At 49.8% G+C, this 20,137-nt stretch overlaps 1 protein-coding gene across 1 annotated transcript in view; it reads right to left on the reverse strand.

Moving 5' to 3' along the window:
- Positions 1-284: 284 nt before the first annotated feature.
- The window catches only part of LOC142243731 (acid-sensing ion channel 1C-like), a 182,153-nt gene continuing 162,300 nt past the window's right edge, over positions 285-20,137 (reverse strand). The window contains exons 9-10 of the mRNA XM_075315933.1: positions 18,222-18,290; positions 285-573 (exon numbers count right to left, since the gene is read on the reverse strand). Of these exons, the coding sequence (XP_075172048.1) occupies positions 469-573; positions 18,222-18,290 (174 nt within the window). The 3' untranslated portion in view covers positions 285-468. The remainder of the gene's footprint in view (positions 574-18,221; positions 18,291-20,137) is intronic.

Genomic DNA, 20,137 nt, shown 5'->3' on the forward strand with positions numbered 1-20,137 from the left:
TGGGGGTGGTACTGATCTCTATAGTGACCTCTCACCAGTGATGTGTATATAGTGATATCACTGCTCTATGTCCTGGTGGTCTGGTGGTGACCTCTCAGCAGTGATGTATATACAGTGATATTTGTCCTGGTGGTGACCTCTCAGCAGTGATGTATATACAGTGATATTTGTCCTGGTGATCTGGTGGTGACCTCGCAGCAGTGATGTATACACAGTGATATTTGTCCTTGTGGTCTGGAGGTGACCTCTCACCAGCGGTCCGTATAAGAAGATACAGCAGCCCATGCGATAGTGTTATATACTTTATGCTGAGATACAGTTGTCCAGGAGACCATGTGATACAGGGATATATGATAGGTTTGGGTACGGCTGGGGGGATTCATTCTTGGGTTTCTTCGTTGAGCTCTTCGTCGCTCTGAGGCCGGGGTCCGGGGTCTTTTCGCCTTCGGATCCCGTGTGTCGGAGTCGTCAGCAGCTGAACTCTCGGATGGACCCTACCGCCTGGTGCGGAGGTAATTGATGCCGGGAGCAGTTGGGGCAGTATGGCGCGCTCTGCAGTGAGGGCCACGAGTCCTGGGAGAGGAGAGAGCAGTCAGCAGGGAAAGTGGGGGGAAAAGGGGGCACAACACAATAAATGGATGCAGCATTCATGGGGCTTTATTCTGCCCCCTTTTTCTCATCTATGATGAAGGCGTCTCCATGTCTTCTCCTGTGCTCACCATGACGTGACCAATCGTTCTACAGAGCTTGTGCCCAGAGACCTCCTTCCTGGACTTGTCGTCATTTCAGATAGGGGTGTATGTAAAGATGGAGGTGTGACCACTCAGTGTTTGGCCACTTGTACAGGGTGACATTAGCCATTGTTTCATGTCAGACTATTTGGTGTTCCTTTCTGAATGTTAATTTGTGGAATATTTGCTGATTCCGGATTGCATCACTGTCCTGCAGTGCACTCCTCTACATTTGGAGGACAATCTAATGCAGTCTAATTGAATCAGCAAGCAATGAGGGAACAGCCATGTCGGTTATGATTCCGGGACCGAGGAGGATCAAAAAATGCGGAATCCCAAAAGGCAACAGAGTGGCTGGAACCTTAAAGGACTGCAGACCTAATCCTGACACACAACTAGAAGTAGCCATGGGACGAGCCTATGATGACCTAGTCGTCTCAACACAACTGGAGAACTAAATATTCTTACAGATAGAAATATAAGAAAGCTAATCTGCCTCAGAGCAATCCCCAAAGATATAGATAGCCCCCCCCACATGTAAAGACTACGGTGATATAGAAAAACACAATACAAAGAGAGAAAAACAGATTCAGCAAAGGTGAGGCCCAAATTATCTTTATAGGAAAGGATAGGAAGGAGCACTGTCTGCAACCGTAAAAACCGTAGTAAATACCAGCACGCCTGATATGGAAAACCCCTGAGATCAAACGGCCTCTCCCCCACTATATCAGTACTCCAAAATCCAATCCAAAAACACTAATACAGATAACTGACTGAATTAATACCAAGCACGACAAAACATAAGACATTGCAGAATCATGGAGCTAAGTTTACAGACACTCCCAGCAGGGAATGATCCAAATCTACCAGTAACTCCACACAGGCAAAATAGGAGTCAAGCATTTGTATCAAAACACCAAGAAAGTGGAAACAATAAACAGAGGTACCAAGACCAACTTATCTGAGAGGAGATCTGGTAGAGAGCAGGGCTGGTTTCAGAATGTCCTTAGTTCACAGGAGATCCATTGTGCACCGGCAAGTAACAGGAGAAAACTACTTAGTTATATAGTCCCAATCTGAAAGGACCGATTGCCCGTCATCCACAGGTGTGTGGCTCTCATTCCACAAGTCCACTGCACCGCCAGCACTGACCACAAGAGGGAGCTCCAAACTGGAAAATGTATTCACAACACATGTCCCCCAAATCCAGTGGGACACCATGCCCTATAATGGGAATTTAGGGATATAAAAAAAAAGCCTTGCTCCTGCTACTTCATTGATTCTACAGGACATCAGCCTAAGATCTATGGTTCCAGCTGAAGGATCACAGAACTGCTTCATTGCTCAACATTGAGCTCAAAAATTCGCTCGGAGAACCCAACTTGGTCACCTGGCTACATATCATGCTGTGCTTGGTCAGTTTCCTAAGCTTGCTCCTATCTCTTCTCAGTGGGTGCCTACCAAAACAAGGGTGCTACTGGCTGGGGTAGTGGCCCTGGAAGCCCCGAACTCACAAAGACTCTATTCCCTGGCAGGCCAGTGGAAAGGTGAGACTGTCGCTTGCGCCATCTGGTGTTCTTGCTGGGAATGTTCTATATGCTTTTGCCTGTTAGTGGCCAATAAAGTCTCACCAATGTGTGGTGCCCGCACCCTGTGTTGTCTGAGGAGTGTTCCGCCCACAGGGAAGAGTGCGGGCGTTCAGCAGGATGAGCCCTGCTCCGTGCAGTCTTTATAAAGAGCCAGGCCAGCGCACCAGACCACCCACTGACCCCCGTGTCTCCACAGGAGAGCACCCACTGACCCCCGTGTCTCCACAGGAGAGCACCCACTGACCCCCGTGTCTCCACAGGAGAGCACCCACTGACCCCTGTGTCTCCACAGGAGAGCACCCACTGACCCCCGTATCTCCACAGGAGAGCAACCGCTGACCCCCGTGTCTCCACAGGAGAGCACCCGCTGACCCCCGTATCTCCACAGGAGAGCACCCGCTGACCCCCGTGTCTCCACAGGAGAGCACCCGCTGACCCCCGTGTCTCCACAGGAGAGCACCCGCTGACCCCCGTGTCTCCACAGGAGAGCACCCGCTGACCCTCGTGTCTCCACAGGAGAGCACCCGCTGACCCCCGTGTCTCCACAGGAGAGCACCCGCTGACCCCCGTGTCTCCACAGGAGAGCACCCGCTGACCCCCGTGTCTCCACAGGAGAGCACCCGCTGACCCCCGTGTCTCCACAGGAGAGCACCCGCTGACCCCCGTGTCTCCACAGGAGAGCACCCGCTGACCCCCGTGTCTCCACAGGAGAGCACCCGCTGACCCCCGTGTCTCCACAGGAGAGCACCCGCTGACCCCCATGTCTCCACAGGAGAGCACCCGCTGACCCCCGTGTCTCCACAGGAGAGCACCCGCTGACCCTCGTGTCTCCACAGAGAGCACCCGCTGACCCTCGTGTCTCCACAGAGAGCACCCACTGACCCCCGTGCCTCCACAGGAGAGCACCCGCTGACCCTCGTGTCTCCACAGGAGAGCACCCGCTGACCCTCGTGTCTCCACAGGAGAGCACCCGCTGACCCCCGTGTCTCCACAGGAGAGCACCCACTGACCCCCGTGTCTCCACAGGAGAGCACCCACTGACCCCCATGTCTCCAAACAAGAGCACCCGCTGATCCTCGCATTATCCCTGTACTGTGACATCACTGTGTGTATTATCCCTGTACTGTGACATCGCTGTGTGCATTATCCCTGTACTGTGACATCACTGTGTGTATTATCCCTGTACTGTGACATTACTGTGTGTATTATCCCTGTACTGTGACATCACTGTGTGTATTATCCCTGTACTGTGACATCACTGTGTGTATTATCCCTGTACTGTGACATCGCTGTGTGCATTACCCCTGTACTGTGACATCACTGTCTGTATTATCCCTGTACTGTGACATCACTGTGTGTATTATCCCTGTACTGTGACATCACTGTGTGCATTATCCCTGTACTGTGACATCACTATGTGTATTATCCCTGTACTGTGACATCACTGTGTGTATTATCCCTGTACTGTGACATCACTGTGTGTATTATCCTGTACTGTGACATCACTGTGTGTATTATCCCTGTACTGTGACATTACTGTGTGTATTATCCCTGTACTGTGACATTACTGTGTGTATTATCCGTGTACTGTGACATCACTGTGTGTAGTATCCCTGTACTGTGACATTACTGTGTGTATTATCCCTGTACTGTGACATTACTGTGTGTATTATCCTGTACTGTGACATCACTGTGTGTATTATCCTGTACTGTGACATCACTGTGTGTATTATCCCTGTACTGTGACATCACTGTGTGTATTATCCCTGTACTGTGACATCACTGTGTGTATTATCCCTGTACTGTGACATCGCTGTGTGTATTATCCCTGTACTGTGACATCGCTGTGTGCATTATCCCTGTACTGTGACATCACTGTGTGTATTATCCCTGTACTGTGACATCACTGTGTGTATTATCCCTGTACTGTGACATCACTGTGTGCATTATCCCTGTACTGTGACATCACTGTGTGTATTATCCTGTACTGTGACATCACTGTGTGTATTATCCCTGTACTGTGACATCACTGTGTGTATTATCCCTGTACTGTGACATCGCTGTGTGCATTATCCCTGTACTGTGACATCACTGTGTGTATTATCCCTGTACTGTGACATCACTGTGTGTATTATCCCTGTACTGTGACATCACTGTGTGCATTATCCCTGTACTGTGACATCACTGTGTGTATTATCCTGTACTGTGACATCACTGTGTGTATTATCCCTGTACTGTGACATCACTGTGTGTATTATCCCTGTACTGTGACATCGCTGTGTGCATTATCCCTGTACTGTGACATCACTGTGTGTATTATCCCTGTACTGTGACATCACTGTGTGTATTATCCCTGTACTGTGACATCACTGTGTGCATTATCCCTGTACTGTGACATCACTGTGTGCATTATCCCTGTACTGTGACATCACTGTGTTTATTATCCCTGTACTGTGACATCACTGTGTGTATTATCCCTGTACTGTGACATCACTGTGTGTATTATCCCTGTACTGTGACATCACTGTGTGCATTATCCCTGTACTGTGACATCACTGTGTGTATTATCCTGTACTGTGACATCACTGTGTGTATTATCCTGTACTGTGACATCACTGTGTGTATTATCCCTGTACTGTGACATCACTGTGTGCATTATCCCTGTACTGTGACATCACTGTGTGTATTATCCCTGTACTGTGACATCGCTGTGTGTATTATCCTGTACTGTGACATCACTGTGTGTATTATCCCTGTACTGTGACATCACTGTGTGTATTATCCCTGTACTGTGACATCACTGTGTGTATTATCCCTGTACTGTGACATCACTGTGTGTATTATCCCTGTACTGTGACATCACTGTGTGTATTATCCCTGTACTGTGACATCACTGTGTGCATTATCCCTGTACTGTGACATCACTGTGTGTATTATCCCTGTACTGTGACATCACTGTGTGCATTATCCCTGTACTGTGACATCACTGTGTGCATTATCCCTGTACTGTGACATCACTGTGTGTATTATCCCTGTACTGTGACATCACTGTGTGTATTATCCCTGTACTGTGACATCACTGTGTGTATTATCCCTGTACTGTGACATCACTGTGTGCATTATCCCTGTACTGTGACATCACTGTGTGTATTATCCCTGTACTGTGACATCACTGTGTGCATTATCCCTGTACTGTGACATCACTGTGTGTATTATCCCTGTACTGTGACATCACTGTGTGTATTATCCCTGTACTGTGACATCACTGTGTGCATTATCCCTGTACTGTGACATCACTGTGTGCATTATCCCTGTACTGTGACATCACTGTGTGTATTATCCCTGTACTGTGACATCACTGTGTGTATTATCCCTGTACTGTGACATCACTGTGTGTATTATCCCTGTACTGTGACATCACTGTGTGCATTATCCCTGTACTGTGACATCACTGTGTGTATTATCCCTGTACTGTGACATCACTGTGTGTATTATCCGTGTACTGGGGGGAATTTGCGGTGTGACCCCACTGGTGTTTGTGCAGTGGACTTTGCTCAGTAACGGGACGGAGCTTATATTGAGACTGTATGTGGTGATAATAGTCATGGTGTGGCGGCATTATTGTGCGATGTATAGTAGTGGGATTGGTTTTGATATGGTGAGTGCGGTTTAGTATCACTATATCATGTATTATTTGGTAATTGTGTGATTACTTTGTTGATGCATTACTAAAAAGAAATGTAGATATTTATAGATTTCTATTATTTCATTATTTTGCTGCCGGCAGTAAATGTATCAGTAATTTTGGTAGAACTATTTTTTATTACTGTTTACTCTGGAGATCTTTGGTTTGTTGGCAGCAGCTGATTCCACTTTTTGCAGGTGCTGCGGTGCTCAGCGAGTGTCGGGCTCTGCGTTGCTCAGCGAGCGTCGGGCTCTGCGGTGCTGAGCGAGTGTTGGGCTCTGCGGTGCTCAGCGAGTGTCGGGCTCTGCGGTGTTGAGCGAGTGTTGGGCTCTGCGGTGTTGAGCGAGGGTTGCTCAGCGAGTGTCGGGCCCTGCGTTGCTCAGCGAGTGTCGGGCTCTGCGTTGCTCAGCGAGTGTCGGGCTCTGCGTTGCTCAGCGAGCGTTGGACTCTGCGTTGCTCAGCGAGCGTCGGGCTCTGCGGTGCTGAGCGAGCGTCGGGCTCTGCGGTGCTGAGCGAGCGTCGGGCTTTGCGGTGCTCAGCGAGCGTCGGGCTTTGCGTTGCTCAGGGAGCGTCGGGCTTTGCGTTGCTCAGGGAGTGTCGGGCTCTGCGTTGCTCAGCGAGCGTCGGGCTCTGCGTTGCTCAGCGAGCGTCGGGCTCTGCGTTGCTCAGCGAGCGTCGGGCTCTGCGTTGCTGAGCGAGGGTCGGGCTCTGCATTGCTGAGCGAGGGTCGGGCTCTGCGGTGCTGAGCGAGCGTCGGGCTCTGCGGTGTTCAGCGAGTGTCGGGCTCTGCGGTGCCCAGCGAACGATAGATAGCCAGAGATAGCTGACGCTGCAGGATGGGGATCGCTGCGGGCAGATGGTGATGCAGTTTGGTTGGTATAGCTCTCCACAGGTAGAGCTGTGCCCCAGGGCGGATGGGAGTAGTAGTAGGTGATGGCGGGGTGCAGGGCCAGAGGCGCAGGTGTATAACGGAGTGACACAGGGATGCAGTCTAAAGGTTTTTACTCACTGTAGCAGGTTCCAAAGTAACACAACGCCAGTGACCACCTTTGGAGTGCTGGGTTCCACTGTGATGGGCTCCAGCCGATCCTGGATGGTTCAGAGGTCAAGACCGATGCGCCCTTCTAATGTTCCATCCCTGGTCGTCTTCCTGCACTGACTTCTCGCCCACATGTCCCGCGTCTATGCACACAGTGCCCTGAGCCGGTGTCTGCTGACCCTGTCGGGAGCCTTGAAGCTCTATCCCTTGGCCCTATGTGGTCACCTTCCAGCAGATTCATGTGCAGAGTTGGCTTCAGTACTAGATGTGTCCTTAGCCTCCGGTATTACTAGATAAGCACGTTGGTCCTTCTCGTTGGTTCTTCTCCTCTAGTCTAGGGACTGGATCCCGTCTGCGGCCAAGTCCCTCCACTCCAATATGTCATATGTGGAACAAGGCCACGGGAGTATGGTGCACGTCCCATGGGCTCTAGGACCCCTTCTCACTTGTGCATGGGCCGAGCTGCACCAGCTCCAGACCACAGGTCTTCACTCCTCCACTGCTCCTTTCGACTGAACAACTTTATAGGGCCGTCACTGGGCCCTTACCATGGTCTGATGAGGTGTTGCTGAGTGAGTGTCAGTGTTTTGTGTGCATACCGGTGGATGACCTCTTCCTTACCCAGGATGGGGTACCACATCTCTGGCTGAGAAGCAGTACCTCTGCGGTGACTGAAGCCTCAGGGGCGCCACATATACATCACAGGGCCAGCTGGGGGCTACAGTATATGCATCACAGGGGAAGCTGAGGACTACAGTATATGCATCACAGGAGAGGCGGAGGACTACTTAATATACATCACAAGAGAGGCTGAGGACTACATAATATACATCACAGGGGAGGCTGGGGGCTACAGTATATACAGCACAGGAGAGGCTGAGGACTACAGTATATACATCACAAGAGAGGCTGAGGACTACATAATATACATCACAGGGGAGGCTGGGGGCTACAGTATATACAGCACAGGAGAGGCTGAGGACTACATAATATGCATCACAGGGGAGGCTGGAGGATGCAGTATAAACATGACAGGAGGGGCTGGGGTCTACAATACATGCATCACAGGGGAGGCTGGGGGCTACAGTATATACATCACAGGAGAGGCTGAGGACTACTTAATATACATCACAGGGGAAGCTGGAGGCTACAGTATTACTGGGAGGCATACACATTACTGGGGGGCTTGGGAGGCTTAGACGTTACTGGGAAGCATACTGCTCTGGGAGGTGGCTCATACAGGTCTGGGGGCCCATACAGCTCTGGGGGTGGCTCATACAGGTCTGGGGGCCCATACAGCTCTGCGGGTGGCTCATACAGGTCTGAGGGGCCATACCGCTCTGGGGGTAACTCATACAAGTCTGGAGGGCCCATAATGCTCTGGGGGGGTGGCTCATACAGGTCTGAGGGGCCCATACTGCTCTGGAGGGTGGCTCATACAGGTCTAGGGGCACACACTGCTCTGGGAGGTGGCTCATACAGGTCTGGGGGCCTATAATTCTCTGGGGGGTGGCTCATACAGGTCTGGGGGCCTATAATGCTCTGGGGGGTGGCTCATACAAGTTTAGGGGCCCCTACTGCACTGAGGGGTGGCTCATACAGGTCTGGGGGCCCATACAGCTCTGGGGGTGGCTCATACAGGTCTGGGGGCCCATACAGCTCTGGGGGTGGCTCATACAAGTTTAGGGGCCCCTACTGCACTGAGGGGTGGCTCATACAGGTCTGGGGGCCTATAATGCTCTGGGGGGTGGCTCATACAAGTTTAGGGGCCCCTACTGCACTGAGGGGTGGCTCATACAGGTCTGGGGGCCCATACAGCTCTGGGGGTGGCTCATACAGGTCTGGGGGCCCATACAGCTCTGGGGGTGGCTCATACAGGTCTGGGGGCCCATACAGCTCTGCGGGTGGCTCATACAGGTCTGAGGGGCCTATAATGCTCTGGGGGGTGGCTCATACAGGTCTGGGGGCCCATACTGCTCTGAAGGGTGGCTCATACAGGTCTGGGGGCCTATAATGCTCTGGGGGGTGGCTCATACACGTTTAGGGGCCCCTACTGCACTGAGGGGTGGCTCATACAGGTCTGGGGGCCCATACAGCTCTGGGGGTGGCTCATACAGGTCTGGGGGCCCATACAGGTCTGGGGGTGGCTCATACAGGTCTGGGGGCCCATACAGCTCTGCGGGTGGCTTATACAGGTCTGAGGGGCCATACCGCTCTGGGGGTAACTCATACAAGTCTGGGGGCCTATAATGCTCTGGGGGGTGGCTCATACAGGTCTGGGGGCCTATAATACTCTGGGGGGTGGCTCATACACGTTTAGGGGCCCCTACTGCACTGAGGGGTGGCTCATACAGGTTTAGGGGCCTATACCTCTCTGGGGGGGTGGTTCATACAAGTTTGGGGGCCCATACTGCTCTGGGAGTGGCTCATACAAGTCTGGGGGGGAGCTCATACTGCTCTGGGGGTGGCTCATACAGGTCTGAGACCCATACTGCACTGGGGGTGGCTCATACAGGTCTGAGACCCATACTGCACTGGGGGTGGCTCATACAGGTCTGGTGGCCCATACTGCTCTGGGGGGGTGGCTCATACAAGTTTGGGGGCCCGTACTGCTCTGGGTGCATGGCTCATACAGGTCTGGGGACCCAATGCTCTGGGGGGTGGCTCATACAGGTCTGGGGGCCCATACAGCTAGGGGGAAGCAGGGGGGGTGCACAAACAGCTCTGTGTCTACTTCTTGGTGATGCTGCTGGTGCTGCGGCTCCTCTATCTCTTCATCTGTGGGACAGGAGTGCATGGCATGCTAGCTCTGCCCACAGATGAACTGATATGCACATAACGCAGCTGAACCCTGTGGGAGCAAGAGCACGGCTTGCAGCCAGGAATGTGCTACTGACAGCCTGAGAACTGCGGTCACTGGGACTCGGCCTGGGGACCGCAGAACTGATCACCGCGAGTGGGCCCCCCTGGCAGTCCAAAGCCCCGGCATTTGCCCAGGTGCGCTGGGTGCTGACGCTGGCCCTGACTATGTAGATCACTATATAGATACAGATCACTATGTCGATGTAGATCACTATTGTCACAGCAGGGGCAAGAGGCTATACTCGTCATATAGGAAAACACACAGGAAGGGGAAAGGGGGGAAATGGTGACCCCTGACTATAACCTGAAGCTCACCCTCACTGCCCTCACAGACCCTATACAGGTTCCGCACCTGTCACCGAGCTGGAATACCTAGGGCCCTATTTCACCCTAGCAAATGTGCCCTAAGAAAGGATGGATGGTATGAGCTCTTCGTCAACACCACTATCACTAAAGGAGGACACAAGGGAACAATACAGGGGAAACACAACTGCAATAACCATAAGCCTGGTAGATAGCAAAAGACAAAACACTTATCTGATCTGCAGCAACTAGAGGAGTTTGGAGCAACAGGAGACGATCACTCCAAAGCTCAGTCAGGAACAAACTATAAACTGCACCTAAATATCCTCAGGGAGAGATCTATAAAGGAAGTCAGAGGCTGTAGCTGAGAGGAAAAACTGACAGTTTCCCCAGGGCCCTAGAGTCCGCAGCTGCAGAAACAGGGAACTGTCAGTTAAGAACATGAGCTGCCAATTTCTGGGATTTTCTAACATTCGTTCCCACAGGATTGTCAGCCGGCCGTGATACTTCTGTGACAACTATGTAGATCACTATATACACTGTGTGCAGAATTATTAGGCAAATGAGTATTGTGATCACATGACACTTATTATACACGTCGTCCTACTCCAAGCTGTATAGGCTGAGAGCCAACTACCAATGAAGTAAATCCGGTGATGTGCCTCTCTGTAATGAGGAGGGGTGCGGTGTAATGACATCAACACCCTATATAAGGGGTGCTTCATTATTAGGCAACTTCCTTTCCTTTGGCAAAATGGGTCAGAAGAGAGATTTGACGGGCTCTGAAAAGCCCAAAATTGTGAGATGTCTTGCAGAGGGATGCAGAGTCTTGAAATTGCCAAACTTCTGAAGCGTGATCACCGATCAATCAAGCGTTTCATGGAAAATAGCCAACAGGGTCGCAAGAAGCGTGCTGGGCAAAAAAGGCGCAAAATAACTGCCCATGAATTGCGGAAAATCAAGTGTGAAGCTGCCAAGATGCCATTTGCCACCAGTTTGTCCATATTTCAGAGCTGCAACGTTACTGGAGTATCAAAAAGCACAAGGTGAGCCATACTCCGGGACAGGCCAAGGTAAGGAAGGCCGAAAACCACCACCTCTGACCAAGAAACAGAAGATAAAACCTCAAGACTGGGCCAAGAAATATCTGAAGACTGATTTTTCACAGGTTTTATGGACTGATGAAATGAGAATGACTCTTGATGGGCAGATGGATGGGCCAGAGGCTGGATCAGTAAAGGGCAGAGAGCTCCACTCCCACTCAGACGCCAGCAAGGTGGAGGTGGGCACTGGTATGGGCTGGGATCAGCAAACATCAACTTGTGGGAGCTTTTCGGGTTGAGGATGGAGTGAAGCTCAACTCCCAGACCTACTGCCAGTTTCTGGAAGACAACTTCTTCAAGCAGTGGTACAAGAAGAAGTCGCTATCGTTCAAGAAACACATGATTTTTATGCAGGACAATGCTCCATCACATGCATCCAACTACTCCACAGCCATGACTCAGTCATGGGTACAGGATTGAAATAGACCAGGTGAGTGCTGCTAAGAGCAGTTCTACTAGTTCATATGTGAAGCCGTTTAAAATATTTTTATAAAATGTGCCAGTGTAGGACTGACCCAAATGAGATTTGCCGTGACGTGGCGAGGTAGCTCAAGAAATTGCAATTTTTTGCCAAAAATCTCAAAATTTTTATAATAAGTACAGTTTGGAATTTTTAGTGCTGAATTGCACATTTAGTGCTGGCTTTTTGTTTTTTCCTCTGTGACAACTATGTAGATCACTATATACACTGTGTGCAGAATTATTAGGCAGATGAGTATTGTGGTCACATGATACTTGTTATACATGTCGTCCTACTCCAAGCTGTATAGGCTGAGAGCCAACTACCAATGAAGTAAATCCAGTGATGTGCATCTCTGTAATGAGGAGGGGTGCGGTGTAATGACACAACACCCTATATAAGGGGAGCTTCATTATTAGGCAACTTCCTTTCCTTTGGCAAAATGGGTCAGAAGAGAGATGTGACGGGCTCTGAAAAATCCACAATTGTGAGATGTCGTGCAGAGGGATGCAGAGTCTTGAAATTGCCAAACTTCTGAAGCGTGATCACCGAACAATCAAGTGTTTCATGGAAAATAGCCAACAGGGTCGCAAGAAGCGTGTTGGGCAAAAAAGGCGCAAAATAACTGCCCATAAATTGAGGAAAATCAAGCGTGAAGCAGCCAAGAGGCCATTTCCACCAGTTTGTGCTTTTTGATACTCCAGTAATGTTGCAACTCTGAAATATGGACAAGGTGTGCCATACTCAGGGGCATGGCCAAGGTAAGGAAAGTTGAAAAACCACCACCTCTGACCAAGAAACAGAAGATAAAACCTCAAGATTGGGCCAAGAAATATCTGAAGACTGATTTTTCACAGGTTTTATGGACTGATGAAATGAGAGTGACTCTTGATGGGCAGATGGATGGGCCAGAGGCTGGATCAGTAAAGGGCAGAGAGCTCCACTCCGACTCAGACGCCAGCAAGGTGGAGGTGGGCACTGGTATGGGCTGGTATCATCAAAGATCAACTTGTGGGACCTTTTCAGGTTGAGCATGGAGGAAGCTCAACTCCCAGACCTACTGCCAGTTTCTGGAAGACAACTTCTTCAAGCAGTGTTACAGGGAGAAGTCGCTATCGTTGAAGAAAAACATGATTTTCATGTAGGACAATGCTCCATCACAGGCATCCAACTACTCCACAGCGTGGCTGGCCAGTAAAGGTCTAAAAGATGAAAAAATAATGAAATGGCCCCCTTGTTCACCTGATCTGAACCCCATAGAGAACCTGTGGTCCCTCATAAAATGTGAGATCTACAAGGAGGGAAAACAGTCCACCTCTGGGAGCAGAGTCTGGAGGCTGTGGTGGCTGCAGGCTGTGGTGGCTGCAGGCTGTGGTGGCTGCAGGCTGTGGCGGCTGCAGGCTGTGGCGGCTGCAGGCTGTGGCGTCTGGAGGCTGCGGTGTCTTGAGGCTGTGGTGGCTGCTGCACGCAATGTTGATCGTAAACAGATCAAGCAATGACAGAATCTATGGATGGTCGGCTGCTGAGTGTCATCAGAAAGAAAGGTGGCGATATTGGGCACTCATTTTTTTGGGGTTTGTTTTTATGTCAGAAATGTTTATTTCTAGATTTTGTGCAGTTATATTGGTTTTCCTGGTGACAATAAACAAGTGAGATGGGAATATATTTGGTTTTTACTAAGTTGCCTAATAATTCTGCACAGTAATAGTCACCTGCACAAACAGATCCTCCTAAGATACCAAATCTAAAAACCCCTCCAACTGCCAAAAATATTAAGCTTTGATATTTATGAGTCTTTTGGGCTGATTGAGAACATAGCTGTTGATCAATAATAAAAAAAATCCTCTAAAATACAACTTGCCTAATAATTGTGCACACGGTGTAGATGCAGATCACTATGTAGATCATTATGCAGATGTAGAGCACTTTGTCCAGCACATCATCCAGCTGCACAGTCTACCACTCCACATTGTGCCTGACAGAGGTGTCCAGTTTACGTCTCAGTTCTGGAGGGCCATCTGCAAATTTCTGGATGTCACCTTGGACTTCTCGTTGGCCTACCATCCGCAGATCAACGGCCAAGTGGAACGGGTGAACCAAATCCTGATGAACTTCCTGTGGCACTTCGTTAAGGCGCACCATAGTGACTGGGTGAAGTTCCTACCGTCGGTGGAATTCTTGTATAACAATCACATGAATGAATCCTCCACCAAGTCTCCATTTCACATAGAGTATGGACAGCAACCCAAAAATCCCTTTCCCAGTGGCACTCAACTCCAGCAATCATGTGGCCTATTCCCTCATCAAGACATTCTCAGACACCTGGGCAGAGTCAAAGTCCTATATGGAGTAGTCCTCCATCTGTATGAAGAGGCATGCGGACAAGAAACACCTAGATCCTCCTTCATTCCGGCCCCGAGATAAGGTATGGCTCTCTTTCAGATACATCCGACTCAAGGTACCTTCCTACAAGTTGGATCCCCGCTTTATCGGTCCCTTCGAGGTGCTCCAGCAGATTAACAAGGTGTCCTACAAGCTGAAGCTCCCAGCCACATCCCCAACTTGTTCCATGTGTCCCTCCTCAAGCCCATCATCTTGAGCCATTACTACAGAGATCCAGGTACCTCGCCTCCTCCGATCAGGGATGAAGACACCTATGAGGTAAAATCCATCCTCGCTGTGAAAAGGTTCTGAGAGAAAACCCACTTCGTAGTGGACCAGAAGGGGTTTGGACCAGAGGAGAAGTCAAGAGAGCCAAGGGAGAATATTAATGCCTGTCTTCTCCTTTAGAGATTCCTAAAAAACGGAGGGGTAAGGCGGGAATACTGTAACACCAATACCAGCGTCCCCATGCTGTCCTGCCCCCCTCCCCCAGCAGGAATGCCGACTTTCTCAACTTTCCGGACGCTCAGCGGTGGCCTCCCCCTCCTTGAATCATGCTGCTGTCTCTCAGGGCCTGCACACGCTGCACAGGCCTCCTGGCAATGCCTGTAGGGTGTGAGCGCAACCACGCCGCCTTTTTTTAAGGGCCAGTAGGCATTGATCTGGAAATGCCTCTCAGCATGGCAGGGAAGAGGTGTATAAGGCGCCTTCCCCTTAAGGGTGGTGCCTGGGCAACAAGTTCTATACTTTGCTAGTTCTCAGGTCCTCAGTTCTGCTACTGCTGCTGTCAGTGTACTGTCTGTTGTTACTATCTGTGTTTTAGTGCATTACAAGTCTGTTTCTACTGCTACCACTAGCCACGCTGCCTACCACGATATCCACTGCTGCAAGCATCCACGCCGATCGCCTACCACGATATCCGCTGCTGATGCTGCCAGCAACCACATTGGCTGCTGCTTCTGAATCCATCCATTCATCCATCTATCCTGGCCAAATCTACAACTCCAGCTGCTGCTGTTCCTACAATCAGACACTACAGTATTTGTATCCATGGCACCAGCTTCCGAGGTACCTTTGATTCTCTGGGGCTTCCCTCTGTTGGCTGCCTACCAGTGTGTGTATCTATTGCCACCTCCAGTGGCTTTAAAGAAGACTCAGTGGCCGAACCAGTTCGCTCCTCCAGTCCAGTGATCAGTACTTTTGGTCAAGTGGACCCACTAACCCTGTGCTTGCCCTGCGAGCATGACCATATTCCTGTCCTGATGATAATTCTGGTGCTGCATTCATGTATAGATGGCAATTTGGGTACTGTATTCTTATACTCATAGAGGTTCTGGTGTTGTATTACTGCACTCATGGTGGTTCTGGTGTTGTTTTCCTCCACTGATGATAATTCTGGTACTGTACTCATGCATTGATGGAAGTTCTACAGCTGTAATCATGTACTGATGATAGTTCTTGACACTTTTACAAATAGTAATGTTTGGTCTTGTGATTTCTGTATGTACTGATGGTGGTTGTGGTACTGTATTCAGGTACTGATTATGGTTTTGGAATAACGATCAGTCCATAAATATATCATCCATTCAACCGCCATGAATACATATATATACATATACAAAGGAAACAGATATATTGATGGTTTTTCTGGTGATACATTCATGTACCGATGGTGGTACCAGTGCTTTTCTAACCCCCCCATTCTTCATCCATGGATATTAATATGGAATCAGCCCTCTGTAGGTATAGCAGCCCCTGCTCTTCTGGGATTGATTTATACAAGATTTTGGAGATGTGTGTGAATTATTGCCCCTTCATCCAGAAGAGTATTTGTGAGGTCAAACATTGATGTGGAAGGAGAGATGTTGGATGGGACCGAGGACCAGTTTCTGTGCAGCGGTCAAATTCTTCCACCAAACACCCCCATTCATGAATTTATGGACCTTGTGCGCTGGTCACAGCCATGGGGTACCGAAAGAATCAGTAAATTGTTTCTCCAAAGCTGGAAGCTACAATTGTCCACAATATATTGTGCTAAAAAGTGAAGATTTTCATTTATTGAAACTAAGGGGCCAAGGCCGACCCGGAAAAAATAAACCCGTAGCACTGTCCTCCTCCACTACACTGTACCGCAGTGATCCCTCGCTGCACAGAACACATATCTACAAGTTTCCTATTCTCCATATAATAATATATATTCATTTATTCATTTATATAGCGCAATTAATTCCACAGCACTTTACATACATTGGCAGCAGTGGGTGTGGGTCAAAAATGTTGACACATCTGTATGTGCAATGATTTCCATCTGATTGGAATGGACAAGTTGTAGATTCAAAGTGAAGCCAGAAAATTAGCAATGGAACATATGTAATTGGATCCAAAAGGCCTAAAGGCGTCCGCAGAGGCGCTGAGAACTCGTTGGCTGCTTTGCCGTCACTCTTTGTCCAACTCCTACCAAATAATCTCCATTGGTTGAGGTTGGGTGATGGTGGCGGCCATGTCGCTGTCTCCATCCCTCTCCTTCTTGGGCTCATCACCTTTCCATCACCTTGGAGTGTTCTGAATCATTGTACTGTTGTAACACAAATGGTGGTCCCACTAGGTTGAATCCAGGTTGGATGGTTGTCAGTTCAGAAAGCTGGGGTTGCCATGCTGGGTAAGTATGCCATAAATGTGGAACATCACCAGTATTATCAGCTGAGACCCCCAGCATCTCACCTCTCCATGCTTCACGCTGGGCATAGCACATGTGCTCACATCTTCGTTGCCCAAAGACATGATGGTGGCCATAAAAAGCTCAGCTTCTGACTCGTCACAAAGCAGATTTCCTCTGATCTCATGCCCGGTCTTTGTGTTTATACAAGTCTCTTCTTGTTTGAGTCCTCAGTAGCGGCTTCTTTGCAGCAATAGACCATAAATGATGCTTCTCACAGTCTCCTCTGGACTGTTATTAGTAGATGTGCCTGCTACTTGATGTCCATGCATCATTTATGAGGGCTGGTGTGCAGATATGAGGTTGTGGGTTGTAGTAGTCACCTAGGTAGGTTAACAATGCAACAATTTGTATTTACCATAGTCCTTATGCTTCTCCAGAAGACGGATACCAACAATAGGATGGTTCCTCAAACCCAGACGATGGATATCACGAGCATAGCATGTGTATCCAACTCCAGCCAGCTACGAAAACCCAGCCCCTCTTCAGTGACTTAAGTACCCCAAACCTCCCCCTGGGAAACACTTCACCAATGGTAACTGTGCGTCGGTGGAGGTAGTTTCCTGAGGCCGAGCTGCTGACGTGAGTCTGCATGTGAGACCTCCTGTGGTGACAGCTCTACAGGGTGCACAATCCCCATCCAAATGGATGGGAGAAAAATAGCTTTATTGAGGCCCCTGAGACACTAATGACAGTAATGGAATGATTGCTTTACTCTAATTACCAATCTCGTGCCTGGCCTTCCGTGTAGCTTAAACTGACAAGCAAGAAAATATCTAATAAAACACAACAGTACTCTCTGCTGGAAAACATCAGAATCCCTTAGAATTGTGGACTCCGCTCTACCTCCACTGGTTCAATAGACTTTATTTCGTGGCCAGCTTCTCACAGATTGTATCTAAAGGTGCTGTCAATTTGTGGCTATTGAAGACTGGTAACTCTGATGAACTTATCCTCTGCAGCAGGGGTAATTGTTGGTCTTTCTATCCTGCATCGTCATGAGAAGGGTTTCATCATAGAGAAGCCAGGGGGAACACAGCTGTTGTCAGAGTAATAGGGGCACAGTGAGGAGTCGGAGAGGCAGCACATACTCTGGATTGTGTCACGTGTTTCTTTTTGTTTCCTCATCAGTTCCTTTGTAGTTTTGCTGCCTTCAGTTTGAATCTACCATGTGCACATTCCAATAAGAAAATGGAAAATCATTACATGCACAGGGGTGTACAGACTTTTGACTGCTATTGTATGTCTAAAATGATGTGTTTTGTATATGGGTCCCATGCAATGAGGGAAGGTTTTCTTTGACAGATAAGGCGCTCACTACTCCAGCCCAATAAGAATTCCCAGTCTTTACCAGTTCATTTTTTTTCCTCTGTTCTGTTCTTCTTTTCTTTAAGTAGCTGAAAGCTTTGTCCCGGAAAACCTGTAAAAGATGAGGAAAGGGATATAAAACCTCCAAGAGGGAAGCAAGGCCCGGGGAGAGGGAAGCGAGGCCCGGGGAGAGGGAAGCGAGGCCCGGGGAGAGGGAGGCGAGGCCCGGGGAGAGGGAGGCGAGGCCCGGGGAGAGGGAGGCGAGGCCCGGGGAGAGGGAGGCGAGGCCCGGGGAGAGGGAGGCGAGGCCCGGGGAGAGGGGCGCGAGGCCCGGGGAGAGGGACGCGAGGCCCGGGCAGAGGGGCGAGAGGCCCGGGCAGAGGGGCGAGAGGCCCGGGCAGAGGGGCGAGAGGCCCGGGCAGAGGGGCGAGAGGCCCAGAGAAAAGAATACAGGATACGGGGCAGAGAGAATAATTGTCAGACAAGACAAAGTGATTAAGACATAACTTCTTTGGGACCTGGGGTGGACAATTCAAGACATGAGGTTGAGGAGTATGGGTTGTCACTCTGCCTATGAAAATTGGAATAAAACTAATTATTTGGCTAAGCAATAAAAGAAATGTCAACTAATGTCCCCCTCACATGGCCCGTACTGTCACATCATGTCCCCCTCACATGGCCCAGTATTGTCACATGATGTCCTCCTCACATAGCCCAGTACTGTCACATGATGTCCTCCTCACATAGCCCAGTACTGTCAGATGATGTCCTCCTCACATAGCCCAGTACTGTCACATGATGTCCTCCTCACATAGCCCAGTACTGTCACATGATGTCCTCCTCACATAGCCCAGTACTGTCACATGATGTCCCCCTCACATAGCCCAGTACTGTCACATGATGTCCTCCTCACATAGCCCAGTACTGTCACATGATGTCCCCCTCACATAGCCCAGTACTGTCACATGATGTCCTCCTCACATAGCCCAGTACTGTCACATGATGTCCTCCTCACATAGCCCAGTATTGTCACATGATGTCCTCCTCACATAGCCCAGTACTGTCACATGATGTCCTCCTCACATGGCCCAGTATTGTCACATGATGTCCTCCTCACATAGCCCAGTACTGTCACATGATGTCCTCCTCACATAGCCCAGTACTGTCAGATGATGTCCCCCTCACATAGCCCAGTACTGTCACATGATGTCCCTCTCTCATGGCCTGTACTGTCACATGATGTCTCTCTCCCATGGCCCGGTATTGTCACATAATGTCCCCCTCACATGGCCTGGTACTGTCACATGATGTCCCCTCCCATGTCCCATACTGTCACATGATGTCCCCGTCACATGGCCCAGTACTGTCACATGATGTCCCCGTCACATGGCCCGTACTGTCACATGATGTCTCCCTCACATGGCCCGGTACTGTCACATGATGTCCCTCTCACATGGCTCGGTACTGTCACATGATGTTTCCCTTCACATGGCCCGTACTGTCACACCATGTCCCCTCCCATGGCCCGGTACTGTCACATGATGTCCCCCTCACATGGCCTGGAACAGTCACATGATGTCCCTCTCACATGGTCCGGAACTGTCACATGATGTCCCCTCACATGGCCTGGAACAGTCACATGATGTCCCCTCACATGGCCTGTACTGTCACATAATGTCCCTCTCCCAAGGCCCGGTACTGTCACATGATGTCCCTCTCCCATGACCTGTACTGTCACATGATGTCCCTCTCCCATGGCCCGGTATTGTCACATAATGTCCCCCTCACATGGCCTGGTACTGTCACATGATGTCCCCTCCCATGTCCCATACTGTCACATGATGTCCCCGTCACATGGCCCAGTACTGTCACATCATGTCCCCTCCCATGGCCCGGTACTGTCACATGATGTCCCCCTCACATGGCCTGGAACAGTCACATGATGTCCCTCTCACATGG

This window comes from Anomaloglossus baeobatrachus, chromosome 6 (genome assembly GCF_048569485.1).
Source record: "Anomaloglossus baeobatrachus isolate aAnoBae1 chromosome 6, aAnoBae1.hap1, whole genome shotgun sequence".
Classification (NCBI taxonomy): domain Eukaryota; kingdom Metazoa; phylum Chordata; class Amphibia; order Anura; family Aromobatidae; genus Anomaloglossus; species Anomaloglossus baeobatrachus.